The following is a 21,839-nucleotide window of genomic DNA, read 5'->3' as shown; positions in this document are numbered from 1 at the left end:
TGAGGCTGGAAACCCTTACATTACCTTGTACATCATATATATATATACATATATATATACACACACACAGTGGGTACAGAAAGTATTCAGACCCATTTAATTTTTTTCACTCTTTGTTTCATTGCAGCCATTTGGTAAATTAAAAAAAGTTCATTTTTTTTCTCATTAATGTACACGCTGCACCCCATCTTGACAGAAAAAAAACAGAAATGTAGAAATTTTTGCAAATGTATTAAAAAAGAAAAACTGAAATATCACATGGTCATAAGTATTCAGACCCTTTGCTCAGTAATTAGTAGAAGCACCCTTTTGAGCTAGTACAGCCATGAGTCTTCTTGGGAATGATGCAACAAGTTTTTCACACGTGGATTTGGGGATCCTCTACCATTTTTCCTTACAGATCCTCTTCATTTCCTTGAGGTTGCTCAACTGGGTTTACGTCAGAGCTCTGGCTGGGCCAGTCAAGAATGGTCACAGAGTTGTTCTGAAGCCACTCCTTTGGTATTTTAGCTGTGTGCTTAGGGTCAGTGTCTTGTTGGAAGGTGAGCCTTCGGCCAAGTCTGAGGTCCAGAGCACTGTGGAAGAGGTTTTCATCCAGGATATCTCTGTACTTGTCCGCATTCATGTTTCCTTCAATTGCAACCAGTCGTCCTGTCCCTGCAGCTGAAAAACATCCCCATAGCATGATGCTGCCACCACCATGTTTCACTTTTGGGATTATACTGGCAGTTGATGAGCAGTGCCTGGTTTTCTCCACACATACCGCTTAGAATTATCACCAAAAAGTTCTATCTTCATCTCATCAGACCAGAGAATCTTATTTCTCATAGTCTGGGAGTCCTTCATGTGTTTTTTAGCAAACTCTATGCTCCATCCTGGTATGTTTGGTCCTCATCCTGGTATATATATCCCCCATTCTGGTATATGTCCCTTGTTCTGGGCCCCATCCTGATATGTATCCCCTGTCCTGGTATATGTCCCTTATTCTGTGCCTCAGCCTGATATATATACCCCATCCTGGTATATGTCCCTTATTCGGTGCCCTATGTGGCATATGTCCCTTGTTCTGCTGCTGTTCTTTAATGTATAGAAAAGAATAAACCAATATACTTAACAGAGGCGTATATAAAAGTCATGGTACCCTATAGAGGAAGTATAATGCACTCTTCATAGTCCTCCATATAGTATTACACACAGCCCATAGACCTCTCTAAAATATAATGCACCCCCATAGCCCTCCATATAGTATAATGCACCCCCATAGTCCTCCATACAGTATAATGCACCTTCCGTAGTCCTTTGTATAGTATAATGCATCCCCATAGTCCTCCATACTGTATAGTATAATGCACCCCATAGTATTTCATATAGTATAATGCACACCAAAGTCCTCCACTTAATATAATGCACCCTCAGTAGTCCAGTCCTCAATAAATAATGCACTGCCCATAGTCCTCCATATAGTATAGTACGCAGCCCGTACTCATCCATGTAGTAGTATGCCCACAGTGTGCTCACTGATTTAAAAAAAGAATCACTTTCCTCCGCTCCCCCACCATGCAACGTCCTCTTCTGAAGCCGGCAGCTGACTTCAGCATGCAACGACGAGAGCGCATGACATCACTGCCATTCGCCCCCAGTCACGTGCACACTAGTGTCAGCTGCTGGCTTCTGATTGGCCGGCTGTTTGTATTGCTGCTCACGGACCCAACGGGTCCAAGGACACACATCCAGTTGAAGTTTCTGCTGGCGTTGGCGAGCTTCCACCCACGCGGACCCTAGTGCAGTTGTGGCTTCTGCAACTGCGGTCATTTTGCCCCTGAATACTAGTAAAAAAACGATGATAATCGATGGCTGCATTGGAGATTTTACATTGGGACCCACAAGCTTTAAATTACCCCATTGAGTTGACAACCATCTTATATGCGTGGCCACCTTAAACCTAAAATCATGCTATGCAGCTGAGTACAATCTATTGTTCCCTGTTACCAGCCTTATCAAGGAAAGTCTGAATGTAATATTTTTCAATGTCAGTCAAGAACAATTGATGCCTCCACGATCAGTGTGTCATCTCCCATATCTCCAAGGTGAGAACCACCTAAATAACTGACACAAGACCTGCCATGCAGCTTGTAAGATTAGTCACTCTCTTCTATATGCATCATTCCTTCTACTAAAAGTCAATGAATCGGAGCTATAATGAATGTGAGCAAACCTCCATTATGTGTCGGCGTTGAGACAACGGATAGCATGTGCTGACGGTGACACGATGCTCCCAGGGATGAGTAAGAGGGCTGCATGGGGAAAGTGAGAACGGGACTGTGGACACCTCTCCCTATCCTACGGCACTAACCTACACATACTGATTAGATATATATAAAAAAACCCATCAGGACAGAAATAGAAACATGTAAAGGGGATATCTGGAGATATATGGTGTATATACTTTATAACTCTAACATATTACCTGCAGATTTAGGGGGTGCTGTTTGCTTACTTACGGTATGTTTTTGGTTCAAAGATATCTATAGGGATTTATAGATATACTAGATGGTGGCCCGATTCTAACGCATCGGGTATTCTAGAATATTTGCCGCAATCAGCGATATTGGCGCAGAATTTAAATGGGATCTGTCACCCCATTTTTGGCCTACCAGCTGCAGCCACAGCCATCAGGGGCTTATCTACAGCATTCTGTAATGCTGTACATAAGCCCCCGATGTAACCTGAAAGATAAGAAAAAATAGTTAGATTATACTCACCCCGGCGTTCGATCCGGTCCAATGGGTGTCGCCATCCCGTCCGGCGCCTCCCATCTTCATACGATGACGTCCTCATCCTTGCTTCTCCCTCGGCTCCTTCGCACGCGTACTTTATCTGCCCTGTTGAGGGCAGAGCAGAGTACTGCAGTGCGCAGGCGCTGAACCTCTCTGACCTTTCCCGGCGTCTGCGGTACTGCAGTTCTTTACACTGCCCTCAGCAGGGCAGATAAAGTACACGTGCGCAGGAGCCGAGGGAGAAGCAAGGAAGAGGACATCATCGTATGAAGATGGGAGGCGCCGGACCGCGACACCCACCGCACCCGCCCCTGCCCCCCGGTGAGTATAATCTAACATGTTGTTCTTATTTTTCAGGTTTCATCGGGGGCTTATCTACAGCATTACAGAATGCTGTAGATAAGCCCCTGATGGCGGTGCCCCAGCTTATGGGGTAAAAATGAGGTGACAGATCCCCTTTAAATTCCTCACCAATATTGCTGATTGCGGCAAATCCGTGCAGCAGATGACCCGCGGCAACCGACGGTAGCAGCGGCGTGCGTCGTTCGAATTCCGCGACAATTCGCGGTCGGACTGCACCTGTCACTGATTGGTCGCGACCAATCAGCGACGCGGGATTTCCATTACAAACAGACAAACAGAATTAGAAGATTATATAGTAGATGAATAAGACAATCAGGAACTAAAGTAAATCAAACATCCAATTACGGTACTTCACCCACAGTCAACCTTTAACTTTTGGTCTTGATTTTTTTTTTTCTTCAAACCTTTTGAAATTGGGCCTGTAAATTATGGGGTACATGCCTAACTACCATCTAAATATGAGCGAGGTACAAAATCTGTACAGGAGAGTATTGAGCTAACATTTTTACCTACTGTACCAATCTTTATTGGCTTGAACCAGTGGCATAGTATGAGGGGGGGACCACAGGGATAGTTGCCCCTGACGCCAAATACTATAGTAGCACAAAATTTTTAAACTACATTGTTCAATATAATGAACTGAACTTTGTCATCTCAGTTGCTGCCTATGCAGACCACAGCAGCTGATGACAAACTCAACTCAACTGCTGCACTTTGCGCAATCAGTAATCGAGATGACAGAAGATGAGTTGCTAATGAAAGAACTAAATACAGTATAACAAGAAATAACTATTTTATGTCTGAATTAAAGGGGTGTTCTCAAGTTTAAGAGTTATCCTATATCCGTGGGATAGGGAACAACTTTCAAATCGCTGGGGATCTGACCACCGTGGCCAAGTCGAGTCCGGTCTGAATGGAGCTGAGGTTGATCATTTGCACTACCATATATGGGAGCACCAGAGATTGCCAAGTGCAGTGATCGCCTAATCTTTGGTGATCCTAGTAGAATGAATGTAAAATCCATTATGTAATCTGATGTCACCAAACTATGCAAGCTCCACTCAGATCTGCCCAAACATTTGAAAGGGATAGAAATGCTCAATTTTAGGTAAGGAGCCCTTGGTCGTGCTGATGTAGCTGCATTGAACTTATTCGTCTTATCTTCCTTTACAGACTCTGAGGGTCTTGGAATCAGTATTATTGGGATGGGGGCTGGAGCAGACATGGGTCTCGAAAAGCTTGGAATATTTGTCAAGACTGTGACTGAAGGCGGAGCAGCCCACCGCGATGGAAGGTATTGTCTTGGATCTCCTTGCTATAGTCCTGTCATCTAGAAAGTAATGTGCCCATTTTTCTTGTTGATAGGAGACATTTTGTATGAAAAAATCCCTAAATTTTCATCAACAGGATCCAGGTGAATGACCTTTTAGTAGAAGTTGATGGGACAAGTTTAGTTGGAGTTACACAGTCCTTTGCAGCTTCTGTTCTGAGGAATACCAAGGGACGTGTGAGGTAAGATATGCTCTGTGTCAGTGCTAATCAAACTTTGCATCTCAGGCCTCATCTACCAACCTCCATTCCATTAATAATAAAAAAAAAATTGCTGCAAAGTAAGAATGTTGTCAAAAACAGCAAAAATAGCAGGGTTGATAGTTGATTTTTTTTATCAATTTTTCAAATGCAAAGTGAGTGAATCAAAGATAAATCTAAATCAAAACTTTGGTGTTACCGTTCTTTGCCTTCAAAATAGTATCAAACCATTAATTCTCCTATAACTCTTCTATATACAGTTGTGGCCAAAAGTATTGACACCCCTGCAATTTTGCCAGATAATACTCAGTTTCTTCCTGAAAATTATTGCAAACACAAATTCTTTGGTATTATTATCTTCATTTAATTTGTCTTAAATGAAAAAACACAAAAAGAATTGTCCTAAAGCCAAATTGTATATAATTTCACACCAAACATAAAAAAAGAGGGTGGACAAAAGTATTGGCACTGTTCGAAAAATCATGTGATGCTTCTCTAATTTGTGTAATTAACAGCACCTGTAACTTACCTGTGGCACCTAACAGGTGTTGGCAATAACTAAATCACACTTGCAGCCAGCTGACATGGATTAAAGTTGACTCAACCTCTGTCCTGTGTCCTTGTGTGTACCACATTGAGCATGGAGAAAAGAAAGAAGACTAAAGAACTGTCTGAGGACTTGAGAAACCAAATTGTGAGGAAGCATGAGCAATCTCAAGGCTACAAGTCCATCTCCAAAGACCTGAATGTTCCTGTGTCTACCATGCGCAGTCTCATCAAGAAGTTTAAAGCCCGTGGCACTGTGGCTAACCTCCCTAGATGTGGACGGAAAAGAAAAATTGACAAGAGATTTCAACGCAAGATTGTGCGGATGTTGGATAAAGAACCTCGACTAACATCCAAACAAGTTCAAGCTGCCCTGCTGTCCGGGGGGTACAACAGTGTCAACACGTACTATCCGTTGGCATCTGAATGAAAAGGGACTGTATGGTAGGAGACCCAGGAAGACCCCACTTTTTACCCTGAGACATAAAAAAGCCAGGCTGCAGTTTGCCAAAACTTACCTGAAAAAGCCTAAAACGTTTTGGAAGAATGTTCTCTGGTCAGATGAGACAAAAGTAGAGCTTTTTGGGCAAAGGCATCAACATAGAGTTTACAGGAGAAAAAAGAGGCATTCAAAGAAAAAAACACGGTCCCTACAGTCAAACATGGCGGAGGTTCCCTGATGTTTTGGGGTTGCTTTGCTGCCTCTGGCACTGGACTGCTTGACCGTGTGCATGGTATTATGAAGTCTGAAGACTACCAACAAATTTTGCAGCATAATGTAGGGCCCAGTGTGAGAACGCTGGGTCTCCCTCAGAGGTCATGGGTCTTCCAGCAGGACAATGACCCAAAACACACTTCAAAAAGCACTAGAAAATGGTTTGAGAGAAAGCACTGGAGACTTCTAAGGTGGCCAGCAATGAGTCCAGACCTGAATCCCATAGAACACCTGTGGAGAGATCTAAAAATGGCAGTTTGGAGAAGGCACCTGTTGTGAGTTCATTTTCTGGTCCACCAGTTGTGAGTTCTCCTTCCAGGCTCCCTCTGATGGTAACAGGAGGTAGTGAGGCTGATTTAATCAGTAGAGATCTGCCACTTGATAATGAGGCTGACGATTGGACCTCAGGAATCTCAGACTGGATTTAAGACAGCCGACACTCTATTCTGGTGCTGGTGATTCCTTCTGGCTTGTCAGGTCTTGGTTTTCAGCTCTGTTCCAGTCATCTAAAGCTAAGTTTTTTTTCTGCTAATATTCACACTTGATTTTGTTGGTCTATTCAGTTATTCGTGTGGTCAGCCAGCCCCGGCAGGGGCTGCGCTAAATTTCCACTCTTATTTATCTGTATTTGCTTTTTGTCCCTTATTAGATTGGCTTCTTTTTGCTCTGTCTCAGAATATTTCAGAGTGCTGATATAGTGGGAGAAGTCTAGTGACTTCACGGTTTATTTTGCTATCAGAAGTGTTGGACTTTATTTTTGTAGGGTTTTTTGCAGATTGCAGACAGTGTCTTTCCTTTCCTATCCTTTCTAGTTAGTTTGGGCCCCATCATTTGCTCAGCCTATTTTCCTGCCTGTGTTTGTGCTTTCATCTTGTTTCACCATCAATACATGTGTGGGGGCTGTCTTTCCTTTGGGGTCTGCTCTGGGGCAGTTAGTTTTCCCCTTTTCTTGCTTCAGGCTTATTTAGTCCTCCGGCCGTGACGAAGCATCTAGGACCATCGTAGGTACGCTCCACGGCTGCTGCTAGTTGTGTGGTTAGGATCAGGGATCTGCAATCTGCATATTTACCAACCTCTCTGGTTTTCTGTGACTTAGCTTGTTTTGTTTTTTTCTCCTCGGTGACCCATTCATAACAGGCACCCTTCTAATATCAGGGACCTGGAGCAGTTTGCCAAAGAAGAATGGTCTAAAATTCCAGCAGAGCATTGTAAGAAACTCATTGATGGTTGCCGGAAGCGGTTGGTCGCAGTTATTTTGGCTAAAGGTTGTGCAACCAAGTATTAGGCTGAGGGTGCCAATACTTTTGTCTGGCCCATTTTTGGAGTTGTGTGAAATGATAAATGTTTTGCTTTTTGCTTCATTCTTTTTTTGTTTTTTCATTTAAGACAAATTAAATGAAGATAATAATACCAAAGAATTTGTGATTGCAATCATTTTCAGGAAGAAACTGAGTATTATCTGACAAAATTGCAGGGGTGTCAATACTTTTGGCCACAACTGTACACTCGCACACAGGTTTTTAAAGGAGGTTTTCCAAACATCTTGGAGAACTCAGCACAGATCTTCTGCGTATATATAGACATGTGCAAATCCTTCTGTCTCTTCATGTAATCCTAAACAGACTTGATGATGTTGAGATCAGGGCATTATGGTGGCCATATCATCACTTCAACAACTCTTTGCTCTTCCTTACTCTAGATAGTTCTTAATGACATTTGCTGTATGTTTTGGCTCATTGTCCTACTGCACAATAAGTTTGGAGTCAGACACCTCACTGATGATATTGTATGATGGATAAATATCTGCTGTATTTCCCAGCAGTGAGAACACCATTAATCCTGACAAAATCGACACCCGCATTTGTTCAATTGCAGCCCCAAACCTGCAAGGATCCATGCTTCACTGTTGCCTGCAGACACTCATTGTACCACTCTCCAGTCCTTCTGCAAACTGTCTTCTGTTACAGCCATATATTTTGCATTTTTGTCTTGTCAGTCCAGAGCAGCTGCTGCTACTGCTGCCAGTTTTCTGCACCCCAGTTCCTATGTTTCGTGCATAGTTGAGTTACTTGGTGTTACGGTTCTGCAGCACAGGATTAGGGTAGGAGGGGAAAAACTGACCCTGCACTGCGACTAGGATGATGCCCTACAATGGAGTGGGCGACCCATTCCTTGTGAATAGACCCACCGACGATCCTAGGCTAATCTCAAGCGAAGACCTATAGATAGGGGAAAGGGGGTCCCTGAAAGAGATAAGGACTGGGTACAAAAACAGGTCACCTCCTAAGGGTGTGTGCACACACGCTGCGGATTCTGCTGTGGATCCGCAGCGGTTTTGGCCCTGCAGAACCGCAGCAGTTTTTGCTGCGTTGTACAGTAGCATTATAACCTATGGAAAACGAAAACCGCAGTGCAGACGGTGCAGATTTTTCCGCGCGGTTTTGCTGCGGTTTTCAGTCCGCAATAAGATATGACATGTCAATTCTTTCTGCGGATTCCGCTGCAGTTTGCTATCTGCTCCATTGTAGAGATGATAAACCGCAGGGCAAAACCGCAGGGTAATCCGCAGATAAACCGCTGGTCTTCTGACCTGCGGATTTACCTGCGGATTTTACTAAATCCGCGCGGACTAGTCCGCAGAGCATTCCGCAGCGTGTGCACACACCCTAACAGAAAACTCAAAGAAGGCTGCAGAAACAAACTGAAATCAGAAACTAGGGCTGAGTTCACACGTCGCGGTTTTTTCGCGTTTTAGTGGCGCGCGGTGGTTTTAAACGCTCGATTTTGCCGCGAAAACGTGAAAAATAAGCATCCCATGCAATCCTATGGGATTCCGCAATGCTGTGCTAATGCTGCAGTTTTTTGCGCGATGGAATCGCTTTGCGGTAAAAAAACAAAACAGCATGCTCATTAATTTAGCGGAATCGCGGCGATTCCGCCCACATAGGAATGCATTGTTCTGCTTACTTTCCGCGTGTGGCTGTGCCCACCATGCGAAAAGTAAGCAGAACATTTGCGGATGGTACCCACGGTCCGGAGGAGAGGAGACTGTCCTCCGGGCTTTGGGTACCATATCTCTGTAAAAAATAGAATTAAAATAAAAAATATTGTTATTCTCACCTTCCGGTGTCCCGCGCAGCCTTCCCGCCTCTCTCCACGCTCCCGGTCCCAGTAATTCTTTGCGAGAATGACCGCGATGACATCGCGATCTCGAGGGAGCACGACTTCTCGCGGTCATTCGCGCAAAGGATTACTGGGACCAGGAGCGTGGAGAGAGGCGGGAAGGCTGCGCGGGACGCCGGAAGGTGAGAATAGCAATATTTTTTATTTTTTTTATTCTTTTTTACATTTTATCTTTTACTACTGATGCTGCATAGGCAGCATCAGTAGTAAAAAGTTGGTCACACTTGTTAAACACTATGACAGGTTGGTCACGTTCGTCAAACAATCAGTTCTCCAAGCGATGCTACAGATCACTTGGGAAACGCTAGCATTCTGCAAGCTAATTACGCTTGCAAATCGCTAGTTTTTCCACGGGAAAATCACGGGAATTTGAAATGCAATTTTCCCACGGAATGGAATTCCGGAATTCTCGCAGTGAGTTCCGCTATGTGTGCACATAGCCTAAGGCTAGCAGAGCCAGAGGTCCCAGAACTGCACTAATTAAACACACAGAAAGCAAAGCAAGGCTCCAAGCAAGACTTCAAGCAGATTACCACTGTTGTCCAGCAAGGAATGGGAGACAGGAGCAGATTAATCACCTGATCAAAGGCAAACCCAGCACCAGGGGAAAAAGACCAGCAGCCAGAACACTACAAGAAAATGGCGGATAGTCACAAACTGAGCAGATTCTAACACTTGGCCTTATTTTCATATTGAAGGAATAGTTTTGACTGCAATTCTAACATGAAGATCACTTCTGGTCAGGCATCATCAAAAAGTTAATGGGTGTAGCTGAATCCCACTGGTTGCTGCCAGTTGTGAATCAACGGCACTGTTGGATATCTTTCGATTTCACGCGGAAGTAAGCATGATATGTCTTTCATCTGCTCATCTAAGTTTCCTTGGCGAACCACTGCATCTACAGTCCTCAATGCTGAGAAATACAGGTAGATACATCATGCAATATCATCAGTGAAGTGTCTGATTGGCTCCAAATTTATTATGCAGCAGAACGATGACCCCAAACATACAACGAATATTATTACGAGATATCGTCAGCGTAAATAAGAACAAGAAGGAAGTGATATGGTCCCCTATAGCCCTGATCTAAACATCATCCAGTCTGTAAGCGATTACAGAAAGATACAGAAAGATTTACCTAGGCCTACATCCACAGAAGATCTGTGGTTAGTTCTAAAAGATGTTTGAAAAACCCCTGCTGAGTTCCTAAAAAAATCTGAGCAAAAGTACCTAGAAAAATGAATGTGGTTTCAAAGGCATAGGGCGGTCACACCAAATATTGATTTGAATTAGATCTGTATTTTGTTCATTCACTTTGCATTTTACAAATTAATAAAAATAATTAATACTACTTGGTTATTATGGTAATTCATCATTACTATTCCTATATGTGTCTCATGGTCTTGGTCTTCCTCAGGTTCTTAATTGGTCGGGAAAAACCTGGGGAGCAGAGTGAGGTTGCCCAACTCATTCAACAGACGCTGGAACAAGAGAGATGGCAAAGGGAGAACATGGAACAACGTTACAATCAGTGTAATGAGGATGACGAGGAAGTGAGTGAAGCTCTCAGATCATATCACTATCTATTGCCAATCAGTGATTGCTACTACCTAGGACTGATTTGCTTTCCTTCTTTTTTAGACAGGAGAATATGCTACAGATGAGGAAGATGAAGACATGAGCCCAATGTTTCCAGGAGGTGATCTCGCAATCGAAGTTTTTGAACTACCTGAAGGAGAAGATGCCTTGTCTCCAGTAGAGATGGATCCTGAGAAACTAGTGCACAAATTCAAAGAGGTAAAATCACATAGGTCATACAAATATGCCCATTATATCTACTGTGCTTGTTCTCCTAGTGAGTTATGTCTTTGGCTTTTTTGTATTCAGTTGCAGATAAAGCATGCTGTAACAGAAGCCGAGATTCAACAGCTCAAGAGGAAGGTGAGACAGAAGTGTTACTTAGTTGGCCACCAACTCATTGGTTAAGGAGATGAAGTCCAAGACACCCTCATTAATGCTAACATTAGAATCCATCAGTCAACTAGCAGGTGACCTTTAATTCTTTACTGTACTCTAAGGACCATTTAAGAACAAAGGCACACCATCCAAATCTTCACCTTGTTTGCTAATATTATCATCCCTCCCATACTGAGGTGGAGATCCCTCTCATAGGAAAGTTGTAAGGGCCCTTCCCAAAATTGTCCCATAAAAGCACTACATCTGTGACATTGACACTTTTACATGGTCTAGTCCCTCAAATGGATTGAGAATCTGGACCATTCACTCTAAGATAGACTAAGGGTATGTTTCCACGCTGCGTACTTGCAGCGCTTTGGACGCAGCGGAAACACCACTCCGCCCATATCGCTGCCCCCTGTTGTACGTGCAGTGATAATGCATGTGTTCATTGAACACATGCAATCCTATCCATAGACTGGGTTATTTATCTTGCGGAGACAGAGCGTCTCCGCAAGATAAATAGACATGCTGTGGTCTGGAAAGACGCGCCGCACGTCCATAATTTCGGGTGTGTCACCGGCGTCCCTGCATGCATAGTGGAGACTGGATTTCATAAAATCCCCTCCACTATGCTGTAACATCTGGACGCTGTGGATTGAACGCTGCGGCTGTACGCAGCGTTCAATCTGCAGCAAATCCTGAAAACATACGCTACAAGGAAACATACCCTAATTCTTAAAAATAGAGTTGTCTTAGGCCAGGTTACACATGAAGGCTTGCATAATTTCTTACATATTTGTTTCCCTATCTGTAGTTGGCAGGACTGGAACAAGAACGTTCTCGTTGGCGGATGGAGAAAGTTCAGCTACAACAGAGTGTCCAGGAGAACAGGGATCGTGTAGAAAAGCTACAGGGTTACTGGATGGAGGCTCAGAGCTTGTGTCAGGCGGTGGACGAGCATCTTAAGGAGACCCAAGCCCAACACCAGGGACTAGAGCGCAAGTACAGTAAAGCCAAAAGGTTAATCAAGGAGTACCAGCAAAAGTAAGCAAAGTCTTCACAGCTAATTTAGGTTGAGCTAATCTTAGATTGAACTTTTAGTATTCTGAGTCTAAATAATCTTTGAGATGAACCTCAAGTTTTATCTCTGAATGAAACGTGACTCTACATATGAGCAAAGACGAACATCACCAGAAGATATTTCTCCTATTTTTCTCTTAAAGGGAACTGGACTTCTTAAAGAAAGAAGAGATGCAAAAGCAAACAGTGGAAGAAGTGGAGACTACACATGCGGCAGAGATCCAGAAACTACAGGAAAAGGTTCTTCTTGACATTTATATCTATTGTAAAGCCTACTCATGTTCACTAGAAATCTAGCGGGGCTGACTTTCTGCTGGAAATCACTGCATTCATTACCACTATGTAGTAATGCAACTAATACAATCTTATTGCACAAATAATCTCCAAATAGTCATAATTTTCATAATTATGGTGCATACTGTACAGTTGCACCCCATATGCAGATAGCATTGCAAAGCAACGACTCTATCAATTAAATGGAAAAAAGAGGGGACCTGAGTCTATGCTACTTATTTAAAAAGGTATAAATTTTATTGAAAAAAAAAAGTTAAAAAAAGACAGAAATTGCAATAGGACAAAAATTAACAAATAATATATATTGAGTAGACAATATTATAGTATAAACATTGGTAAGTGATTAATTAACCCAAAGCAAATATAGCAAGGAACATGGTAGTTCACGTGCACACAGAGGGTATAAAAGTGACAAAATATCCAGACTGTAAGTAATATAAATCATTAATTTGGTTAGGCTTTCAAATTATGGTTCCCAGTGGTCTTAGCATGCATATAGTTCCCAAGAGTCAGAAATGCATGCTATATGTAGTCTGGAAAACGAACACATGCTGACCACTAATTCCACCCAATGGAGCTCATTGTAACAACAAGAAAGTAGAAAGTACAAAAAGGAGAATGTAACAATTTAAGTATTACCCGTCATGTGTGCAGCGTATCCAGGGTTCCCTGCTATATTTGCTCTGGGTTAATTAGTCACTTACCAATGTTTATACCATAATATTGTCTACTCAATATATTTTATTTGTTAATTTTTGTCCTATTGCAAAGTCTTTTTTAACATAGGTCCTCTCTTTTTTCCATTTAATGCAATCTTGTGTTGTGCGACGGTCACCATGTAGCCCTGGCCAGCAGGTACCCGAGAGCAGAACATTTACAAGCCAAGACCTGACCAACATACAGCAACACATTTTAGGTATATTGCTGCGTTACAGTAATAGGCAAGGAAGGGGCCTCTCCAAAATCAAGCATAGTTATACTGGGTAGCAGGGCTGTGGAGTCAGTAAGCCAAACCTGCGACTCCGACTCCTCAATTTCCCTTACACCGACTCCACGACTCCGACTCCCACATACAGTTGTGGCCAAAAGTATTGACACCCCTGCAATTCTGTCAGATAATACTCAGTTTCTTCCTGAAAATGATTGCAAACACAAATTCTTTGGTATTATTATCTTCATTTAATTTGTCTTAAATGAAAAAACACAAAAAGAATTGTCCTAAAGCCAAATTGGATATAATTCCACACCAAACATAAAAAAGAGGGTGGACAAAAGTATTGGCACTGTTCTAAAAATCATGTGATGCTTCTCTAATTTGTGTAATTAACAGCACCTGTAATTTACCTGTGGCACCTAACAGGTGTTGGCAATAACTAAATCACACTTGCAGCCAGTTGACATGGATTAAAGTTGACTTAACCTCTGTCCTGTGTCCTTGTGTGTACCACATTGAGCATGGAGAAAAGAAAGAAGACCAAAGAACTGTCTGAGGACTTGAGAAACCAAATTGTGAGGAAGCATGAGCAATCTCAAGGCTACAGGTCCATCTCCAAAGACCTGAATGTTCCTGTGTCTATCGTGCGGTGTCATCAAGAAGTTTAGAGCCCATGGCACTGTGGCTAACCTCCCTAGATGTGGACGGAAAAGAAAAATTGACAAGAGATTTCAACGCAAGATTGTGCGGATGTTGGATAAAGAACCTCGACTAACATCCAAACAAGTTCAAGCTGCCCTGCAGGCCGAGGGTACAACAGTGTCAACCCGTACTATCCGTCAGCGTCTGAATGAAAAGGGACTTTATGGTAGGAGACCCAGGAAGACCCCACTTCTTACCCCGAGGCATAAAAAAGCCAGGCTGGAGTTTGCCAAAACTTACCTGACAAAGCCTAAAACGTTTTGGAAGAATGTTCTCTGGTCAGATGAGACAAAAGTAGAGCTTTTTGGGCAAAGGCATCAACATAGAGTTTACAGGAGAAAAAAAGAGGCATTCAAAGAAAAGAACACGGTCCCTACAGTCAAACATGGTGGAGGTTCCCTGATGTTTTGGGGTTGCTTTGCTGCCTCTGGCACTGGACTGCTTGACCGTGTGCATGGCATTATGAAGTCTGAAGACTACCAACAATTTGAATCAGGAGCCCCATATAATGCTCCATACAGTTCATAATGGGCCCCATAAGATGCTCCATGCAAAATACACCCCATGTAATGCTTCACAAAGGTTAATAATGCCCCCATAAGATGCTCCATAGAATAATATGCCCCATAAGATGCTCCATAGATTATTCCCCCATAAGATGCTCCATGGATTATTCCCCCATAAGATGCTCCATAGATTATGCCCCCATAAGATGCTCCATTAGATGCTGCATAGATTATGACCCAAATGATGCTCCATAGATTATGCCCTATAAAATGCTCTAGATTATGCCCCCATATGCTGCTCCATAGAATATGCCCCCATATGCTGCCCCCATATGCTGCTCCATAGAATATGCCCCCCCATATGCTGCTCCATAGAATATGAACCCATATGCTGCCCCATAGAATATGCCCCCATATGCTGCTCCATAGAATATGCCCCCCCATATGCTGCTCCATAGAATATGCCCCCATATGCTGCTCCATAGAATATTCCCCCATATGCTGCTGCTGCAAAAAAAATGCCATACTCACCTCTCCTGCTCAGGACCCGGCACCTGAGATATTCGCCTTTCCCTTGGTCCATCGCTGCTCACCACTGTCTGCGCATCCTCTGTCAGTGACTGTTCAGCCAGCAGAGGGCACGGTGTGCACTAACCACGTCACCGTGCCCCCTGCTGGCTAAACGTCCCGGACACAGGAAGTAGCAGACGTGAGCAGCGATGGAGCGGGGGACAGGTGAATATCGCTATACTCACCCATACCGCTCATTATACTAATGAATATGCGCATATTCATGAGTTTGATGAGCGGTACCACGTGACCGCTGAAGGCAGGAAGGGAGACAGTGGAGAAGCTGGGGGGGCTGCAGAAACTGCGTTGGGGGGTCAGTATTATCTCTCACACCCCCGCTCCCCCTCCCCCACCGACCCTCAGGTATATGACTCGTGTATAAGACGAGAAGGGGACTTTCAGCCCAAAAAAATGGGCTGAAAATCTCACCTTATACACGAGTATATACGGTATATATATAACACTATGAAAAACACAACATACTAAATAACATTTGCGCAGTCTATGAATTTGTTCTAAGAAATAGAATTTCCTTCATCAGATCCTCCTTCATAGATGACCTCAAATCTGACCTAATAATTTTAAGGCTAGAGAACAACCTCTCTACAGTAACTTGGGTTGGAGGCAAAGCCGTAACCACATGGGCAACATCTCTAACAATTTCCGGGTATAAAGGAATTGCCTCATGCACAGTCAGTTTTGATGAACGGTTGAATTTTTCTATTTCTTTGAGAGCAAGTGAAACATTTTGCTGAAATATGGTCAATCTGCTTGTTATAGGAGATGGAGTGAAATCTTTTTCCTTGCGGCAACGCTTTGCCTGCTCCATGTCATCCAAATACTTGTCAAAGTCAAACTCCTCATCTTATGAGGATGAAGATAAGGCAGCAGTAGCACTGTCAGGACCAAAGTCCTTTTGCGCCTGGCAGTCCTCCTGTAGGCCACTCATCCTAACTGCTACCTCAGTCACAGCTTCTTTTCCTTTAGTAAGCTGTTGATCATCAAGCAGTATACAATGACTTGGGTCCACATAACCAGCTGCCAGAAAAATTTTATTTTTCAATAGCTGTCTCTCTCCGTTTCATTGAAGCAGAAATGCCATCTGCGATTAAACCTCCTCATTGGGACAGGCAAAATAGCAAGTTCTTCAACTCCCTTATGAAAATGCCAGGAGTTAAATCCTCAGCTTGTAATTTTTTAGTCACAGTAAATGGGTGGTTAAGCAATTCCTTCAATTCAGCCACCTGTGTCCATTGACCTTCATTTAGGGTTACCTGAGAGTTCGCCATATCTATAAGAAACGGTTTTAGTTCAAGCAATCGCTCAATCATTAAATAAGTGCTGCCCCACCGAGTGGCTTGATCCACAATTGCCCCTTTCCCGGCACGTCTCTTCAAGATGGAATCAATTTTAGGGGTTCTGGCGGCAATAACCAATTTCCTCACTTTTCCAATCAGATTTCCAGCATGTCCCTCTTGCAGACTATCTCTTATTGCCAGCTGCAGCGTGTGTACAACACAATGCATGTGATGAATAGGAAAGTGTTTTGAAGCGGCTTCAACAAGATCATCTATTTCTACAGTATAATTTTGCTGTTCTTCTGTAGTAATATCTGTTTGTTCCTCAGTTACATGAACAGCACTGTGACCTTCCATCTCAAACACACTGAATCCTAAATTTTCTTCTAGCTGTTGTTCATTACACTCATGCATCAGTGTAATTGTACTTATCATGCTTGAAGCATTGTCCGTTACAATAGCAAGAATCTGTTCTTTTTTGCGTTCGTAATCTTGCAGAACTTTTTCCACTAAGGCCTGGAGAAACTGGCTGCTGTGATGAGCTTTAGTATCTTTTACTGCCAATGTCTTGGTAACAATTGCTTGGTTGTCACAAACATATCGAACATTGATGGCAAAATAGTCCACTCTGTGACGTGTGCAGGCATCCATTTTAAGAAACATGAAGCGTCTTTTGAGAGTCTTTTTAAGATCTTCCTTTTACAGAGAGCACATAATCCCCTACAATATTAGCATTAGTTACCTTCCTGTGACAGCGATGAGCAGTAGTACTTTCACTGTGCAGGGCAGGCACCCCTCCCCCTCCTCTCTCTGGTGAAGACAGCAGAAGACAGGACAGAGGAGGGGAGATTGCCTCCTGCAGTCTGGAGCCGGTGCAGGACGGGAGCACTGCAGCATACAAGTGAGTTTTGATAGGTGCGTGCCCCTGCTTCTAGGGGGGGCAGCGGCCCCCCCTGCCCCTCGCTGGCTACAGCCATGTTTCACACACAGCGTATTTGCAGATCCGTTTTTTGCAGTAAAATGCAGTGACTCTGGGCATCCCAGCAATGTCAATGGGTCTCAAGATATGACATTCAGACACATTGTTTTGTGAGAATCCGTTTTTGGGCTCAAAAATGGATCCTCACAAAGAATGAGCATGTCAGTTTGTGTGGCGTTTTTCTAATCTGCTTTTGCTATTGAAAACATTAGCTATGAGCTCAAAAATGCGGTGATGCGTTTTTTTAAAAAGCTGGTCTGCTTTTGCAGCTGAAAAACGTATCCTCAAAATACGCAGGAAAAACGCTGTGTGTGAATGTAGCCTTAGATCAGGAATAGAACAGCCATTTATAGGACATTTCATAACTTTCCCAAATTCCTATGAAAAAATATTCAGCACATTCTGCATTGAACTATTGTACCCAATTTTTTATACATTTTAGGAGTCGGAGTCGGTCCATTTTATACCGACTCCGACTCCACCAAAATGAGCACCGACTCCGACTCCACGACTCCGACTCCACAGCCCTGCTGGGTAGAAGTCATATTCAGCGTAGTGGTTAGTTATCTTCCTGCATCTCTACCATTTTTTTAAATTTTCTTAGGGTGCTTTCACACAGGGACCCTTTCGGTGGCTCTATTGAGGCTTATGTCCGAACCCTTCACAAAATTCGGGTGCATGCTGACGGGGCCATAGACTATAATGACAAAGTGAACATGCGCTGCCATGCATCATTTTCAGCCGTGTATGCCTACTGGAGATGGACACCCAGACGCAGTCTATTATGTCTGAGTATCCACCCGAAAACGGTGCACGTTAAGGACTATGCTCCTCTGCTAGGAGACTGGCCACCACTGATAGACTGCAGCAGGAAATAAAATGTAACATTTCTAAATTCTTCAGAACAGAGAGAATTTTTAATAATAAGTAAATTGCAAAAGTTTCTTCTTTTACAACCAATTTGCAATTTTGAACCATTAAAGAACTTGAGAATAACCCTTTAATGCCTCAAGTAATTTCTCTCCTTTTTCTTAACTCAGGTCTCCGAATTAGAGAAGAAGCTTTCCACCCTCCAGTGTTCCACTCCTACTTAGTTTGGATATTACGAAGGATGAGCAATGTTGGGCAGGAAGTGGCCGCCACTTGTCCACTTCTGCAGTTTCTACCCCCAGTGATAGAACTACAGCCAATTGTCCCCTTCTCATATCTCTATCTACAACCCCAACCGGGGGGATTGGAGTACTCTTCACTGGGATGTTGACAAGTGATTGTCGTTGTTTCTTGATATATAACTGGGCAACAATGGATACCAGCCGGATGTGTTGTGACTACAGCGCCATGGCCTGTGTCTTCATATCGACCATGTATTTATGTGGACATCAGGCCTCAAGTGACAGTATGTGGGCTGTGCAACTTCGCAAGATATTTTATTTTGTTGCACCCAATGGCTATATCTTAATGTGAGCATTGCAATGACTGGGGTCTTCGGCCCCCTAGTGGCCTAAGCAGTGACTACAGCCTCTCTACCTGGATTTTGCGTGTCTCTGTGCTGTGTTAGTGCTGGTGGTCTCTGTCTATTACCTGCCCTTGGTATCTCAAGAACAGTGTGTACCACACGCCATTACCCGCCCTCCAACTTTTAGTTACAATCTGTGACCTCCTGACCGCTCTTTCCAAGCGTGACTAAGGCAAGTGTGTGTAAGCGTGACTCCTATCCTCTTTGTAAGATGCCATTTTTGTGTTAGAACCAACATACCTACTAATATCATGGAGGCATGAGATCTAAGGGGGTCTCATACTTCATTCTTAGTAGGTTGGTTCAGCCCATCGAATGGACGAATCTTTCACTTTGCAGATATTAGCTACTTATAGATGATCGTATGTTGGATAGCGGATTAACCGTCCAAGAGGTAGAGCATGCACCCAATTCGCGTGTGCATAGTATGCAAGGGGTAAGGTCAGTATGCCAGGATGAATGCATTAGTCTTGCTTTGCCCTATGGTCGTACTTCTTAGATTTTTGCATATTACAATCTATACATGTATTTCCTAAGAAGTACCCACAAACTCTTATTTTTCAATGGCACCCAATTCCCATGCCAGGAGGTGTGTGCACGACTGGATTGTGCATTGCACAGAGGAGTAACAGTGAGAGGTGTGTATGCGTGTTGTGTGTGCATACAGATGTATATGCAGTGTACATGTGTATACCCGGGCGTGCCAGCTTGTCACATCCCAGCTGTATATAGCTTTCTATAACTGTGAGTCAATCTCTGCCGGGAATCACCGAATCAGTAACGGCACATGCAGATAACATGCACTTCTGGTAACGAAAAGCCACTATTTCATGGCAAGGAAGCTGCCGGCAGCCATGTTTGTAACTGGTTAACCCTTCCTGTTACAGTCAATGAGAACGTTCAAAAGGAAGAGTCTGATGGCATTGGGTTGGCATTCGCCATTAAGACTGGCACTGTCCTTGTAGAGAAGGGGATATTTGTATATTTTGAATAATGGATGCATGGGGTGAGAAGGACTGCCACTAGGAGGAGTGAGTGAGTAAGGAGGTTGAGTGATACCGTGCCAAATTACTATCTGTCTATTTATTGGTCTGTACCTGATACAAGAATGGAAGGATGTGTATATACAACAGTGAAATCATTGTGGGACGAAGGAAATGGAAGTGTTTGGGGGATTATGGATCGGATTAAAAAAACAAAACAAAAAGGAAATTTGACATTAAACAGTCTCAAATAATTCTCATTTTGTTGTTATTTATAAAGGTTTGGAGAAAAAAACTAAACCTCACTCTGCCCTTATGCCGCACAGCTATTTTATACCATCGTATACTAATTTAGGATGGCTGCTTCCATTTTGGGCTAAAAAAATATGGATTGTCTTTTGCCGCCACCTTTGGTTTTAGTGACATCTATATATATAATCTCCAGTTGACCGCTGTCCCCGAATCCCATAAGGCACCGCGGCAGTCAGTTGTGCCTGCGCAAGTGACATATATACGTCTCCGCTATTCCCACGCAGCCGCGTCGTTACTACGCATGCACGGGAATAGCGGTGACGTGTATGTCACTTGCGCAGAACTGCACCTGCGCAAGTGACATTACGTCACCACTATTGCAGTGCATGCGCAGTAACAGCCACAACTGTGCGCTCTACCCGCGCATGCGCGGTAACCACGCGGCTGTTACCATGCCTGCGTGGGGAACACCGCACTCCCGATGCGATAGCATTGGGCCTATTTCTAGTACAATATAAACAGTAGACTATGGTTCTTGTAGGGGGTACCGTGGTAGCAGTTGCACCTGGGCCCTGGGAACCAAAGTGGCCCATCTGCCACGTATAGTGAGAGTGATATTATGGATCACTCATGGTAAATAGGGACAAGAGACAGATTTTGAATTGAATCCCAGAAACTTAAAATAACTTTCTAGTATGAACAAAAGGAAGAGGCGGTCTCATGGGAAATTCAAACACACCCACGGTAAGAGGGTCAGTTTTGGGAGTGTTACGTATGATCCTTAAGATGGTATTCCATAGAGTTAGCAGGTTTCAGCAGCTTCCATATATTTAGCAGGTTTCACTCCTTATAAAGTAACTAACATAGTAGTTACCGTCTCAGTGAGGATACATGCTTGGAGGTTACACAAATTATTATGGCAAGGATCTTGGTGGTTACACACTAGAGGTGAGGCACAGAGCTTGACAGTTACACACAGTATTTTGGCACAGTTTCATGGTTACACACAATATTGTGTCACAGATCCTGGAGGTTACAGACACAGTAGTGTAGCACAGAGCTTGGCAATTAACATAGTATTGTGGCAGAGAGCTTAGTGGTTACTGACAGTATTGAGGCACAGATCTTGGAGTTACACACAATATTATGGAACAGAGCTTATGCACAGTATTGTAGCATAGCTCTTGGCAGGTTGCACACAGTATCGTGGCTCAGAGCTCTGCGGTTACACATAGTATTGTGTCTCAGAACTCTGCGGTTACACATAGTATTGTGGCACAGAGCTTTTCAGTTACACACATTATAGTGGCATAGAGCTTGGAGGTTCCACACAATATTGTGGCACAAAACTTGGGGGTTACATACAGTATTATGGCACATAGGCTTGCGGTTACACATAGTACTGTGGCAGAGAGCTTTGTGGTTACACACAGTATGAAGGCACAGAGCTTTACTGTTACACACAGTATTGTGGCTCAAAGCTTTGCAGTTACACAGTATTGTGGCATGGAGTTTGGAGGTAACACACAGTATTATGGCAAAAAAGCTTTCCAGTTACACACACTATTGTGGCATACAGTTTGGATGTTCTACACACTATAGTGGCATAGAGCTTGAATATTCAACAATGTATTGTGGCACAAAGCTTGGAG

General features: G+C 43.4%; 1 protein-coding gene across 1 annotated transcript in view; it reads left to right on the top strand.

Annotated features, from left to right (window-relative positions):
• The window catches only part of PPP1R9B (protein phosphatase 1 regulatory subunit 9B), a 72,888-nt gene extending 52,698 nt beyond the window's left edge, over window positions 1-20,190 (top strand). The window contains exons 3-10 of the mRNA XM_073572788.1: window positions 4,314-4,434; window positions 4,548-4,652; window positions 10,532-10,667; window positions 10,756-10,911; window positions 11,002-11,055; window positions 11,888-12,117; window positions 12,297-12,393; window positions 18,477-20,190. Of these exons, the coding sequence (XP_073428889.1) occupies window positions 4,314-4,434; window positions 4,548-4,652; window positions 10,532-10,667; window positions 10,756-10,911; window positions 11,002-11,055; window positions 11,888-12,117; window positions 12,297-12,393; window positions 18,477-18,530 (953 nt within the window). The 3' untranslated portion in view covers window positions 18,531-20,190. The remainder of the gene's footprint in view (window positions 1-4,313; window positions 4,435-4,547; window positions 4,653-10,531; window positions 10,668-10,755; window positions 10,912-11,001; window positions 11,056-11,887; window positions 12,118-12,296; window positions 12,394-18,476) is intronic.
• The last annotated feature ends 1,649 nt before the right edge of the window (window positions 20,191-21,839 follow it).

This window comes from Dendrobates tinctorius, unplaced genomic scaffold (genome assembly GCF_039654945.1).
Source record: "Dendrobates tinctorius isolate UK_male_01 unplaced genomic scaffold, ASM3965494v1 ptg000032l, whole genome shotgun sequence".
NCBI lineage: Eukaryota > Metazoa > Chordata > Amphibia > Anura > Dendrobatidae > Dendrobates > Dendrobates tinctorius.
This window is presented reverse-complemented; position numbering and strand designations above follow the sequence as displayed.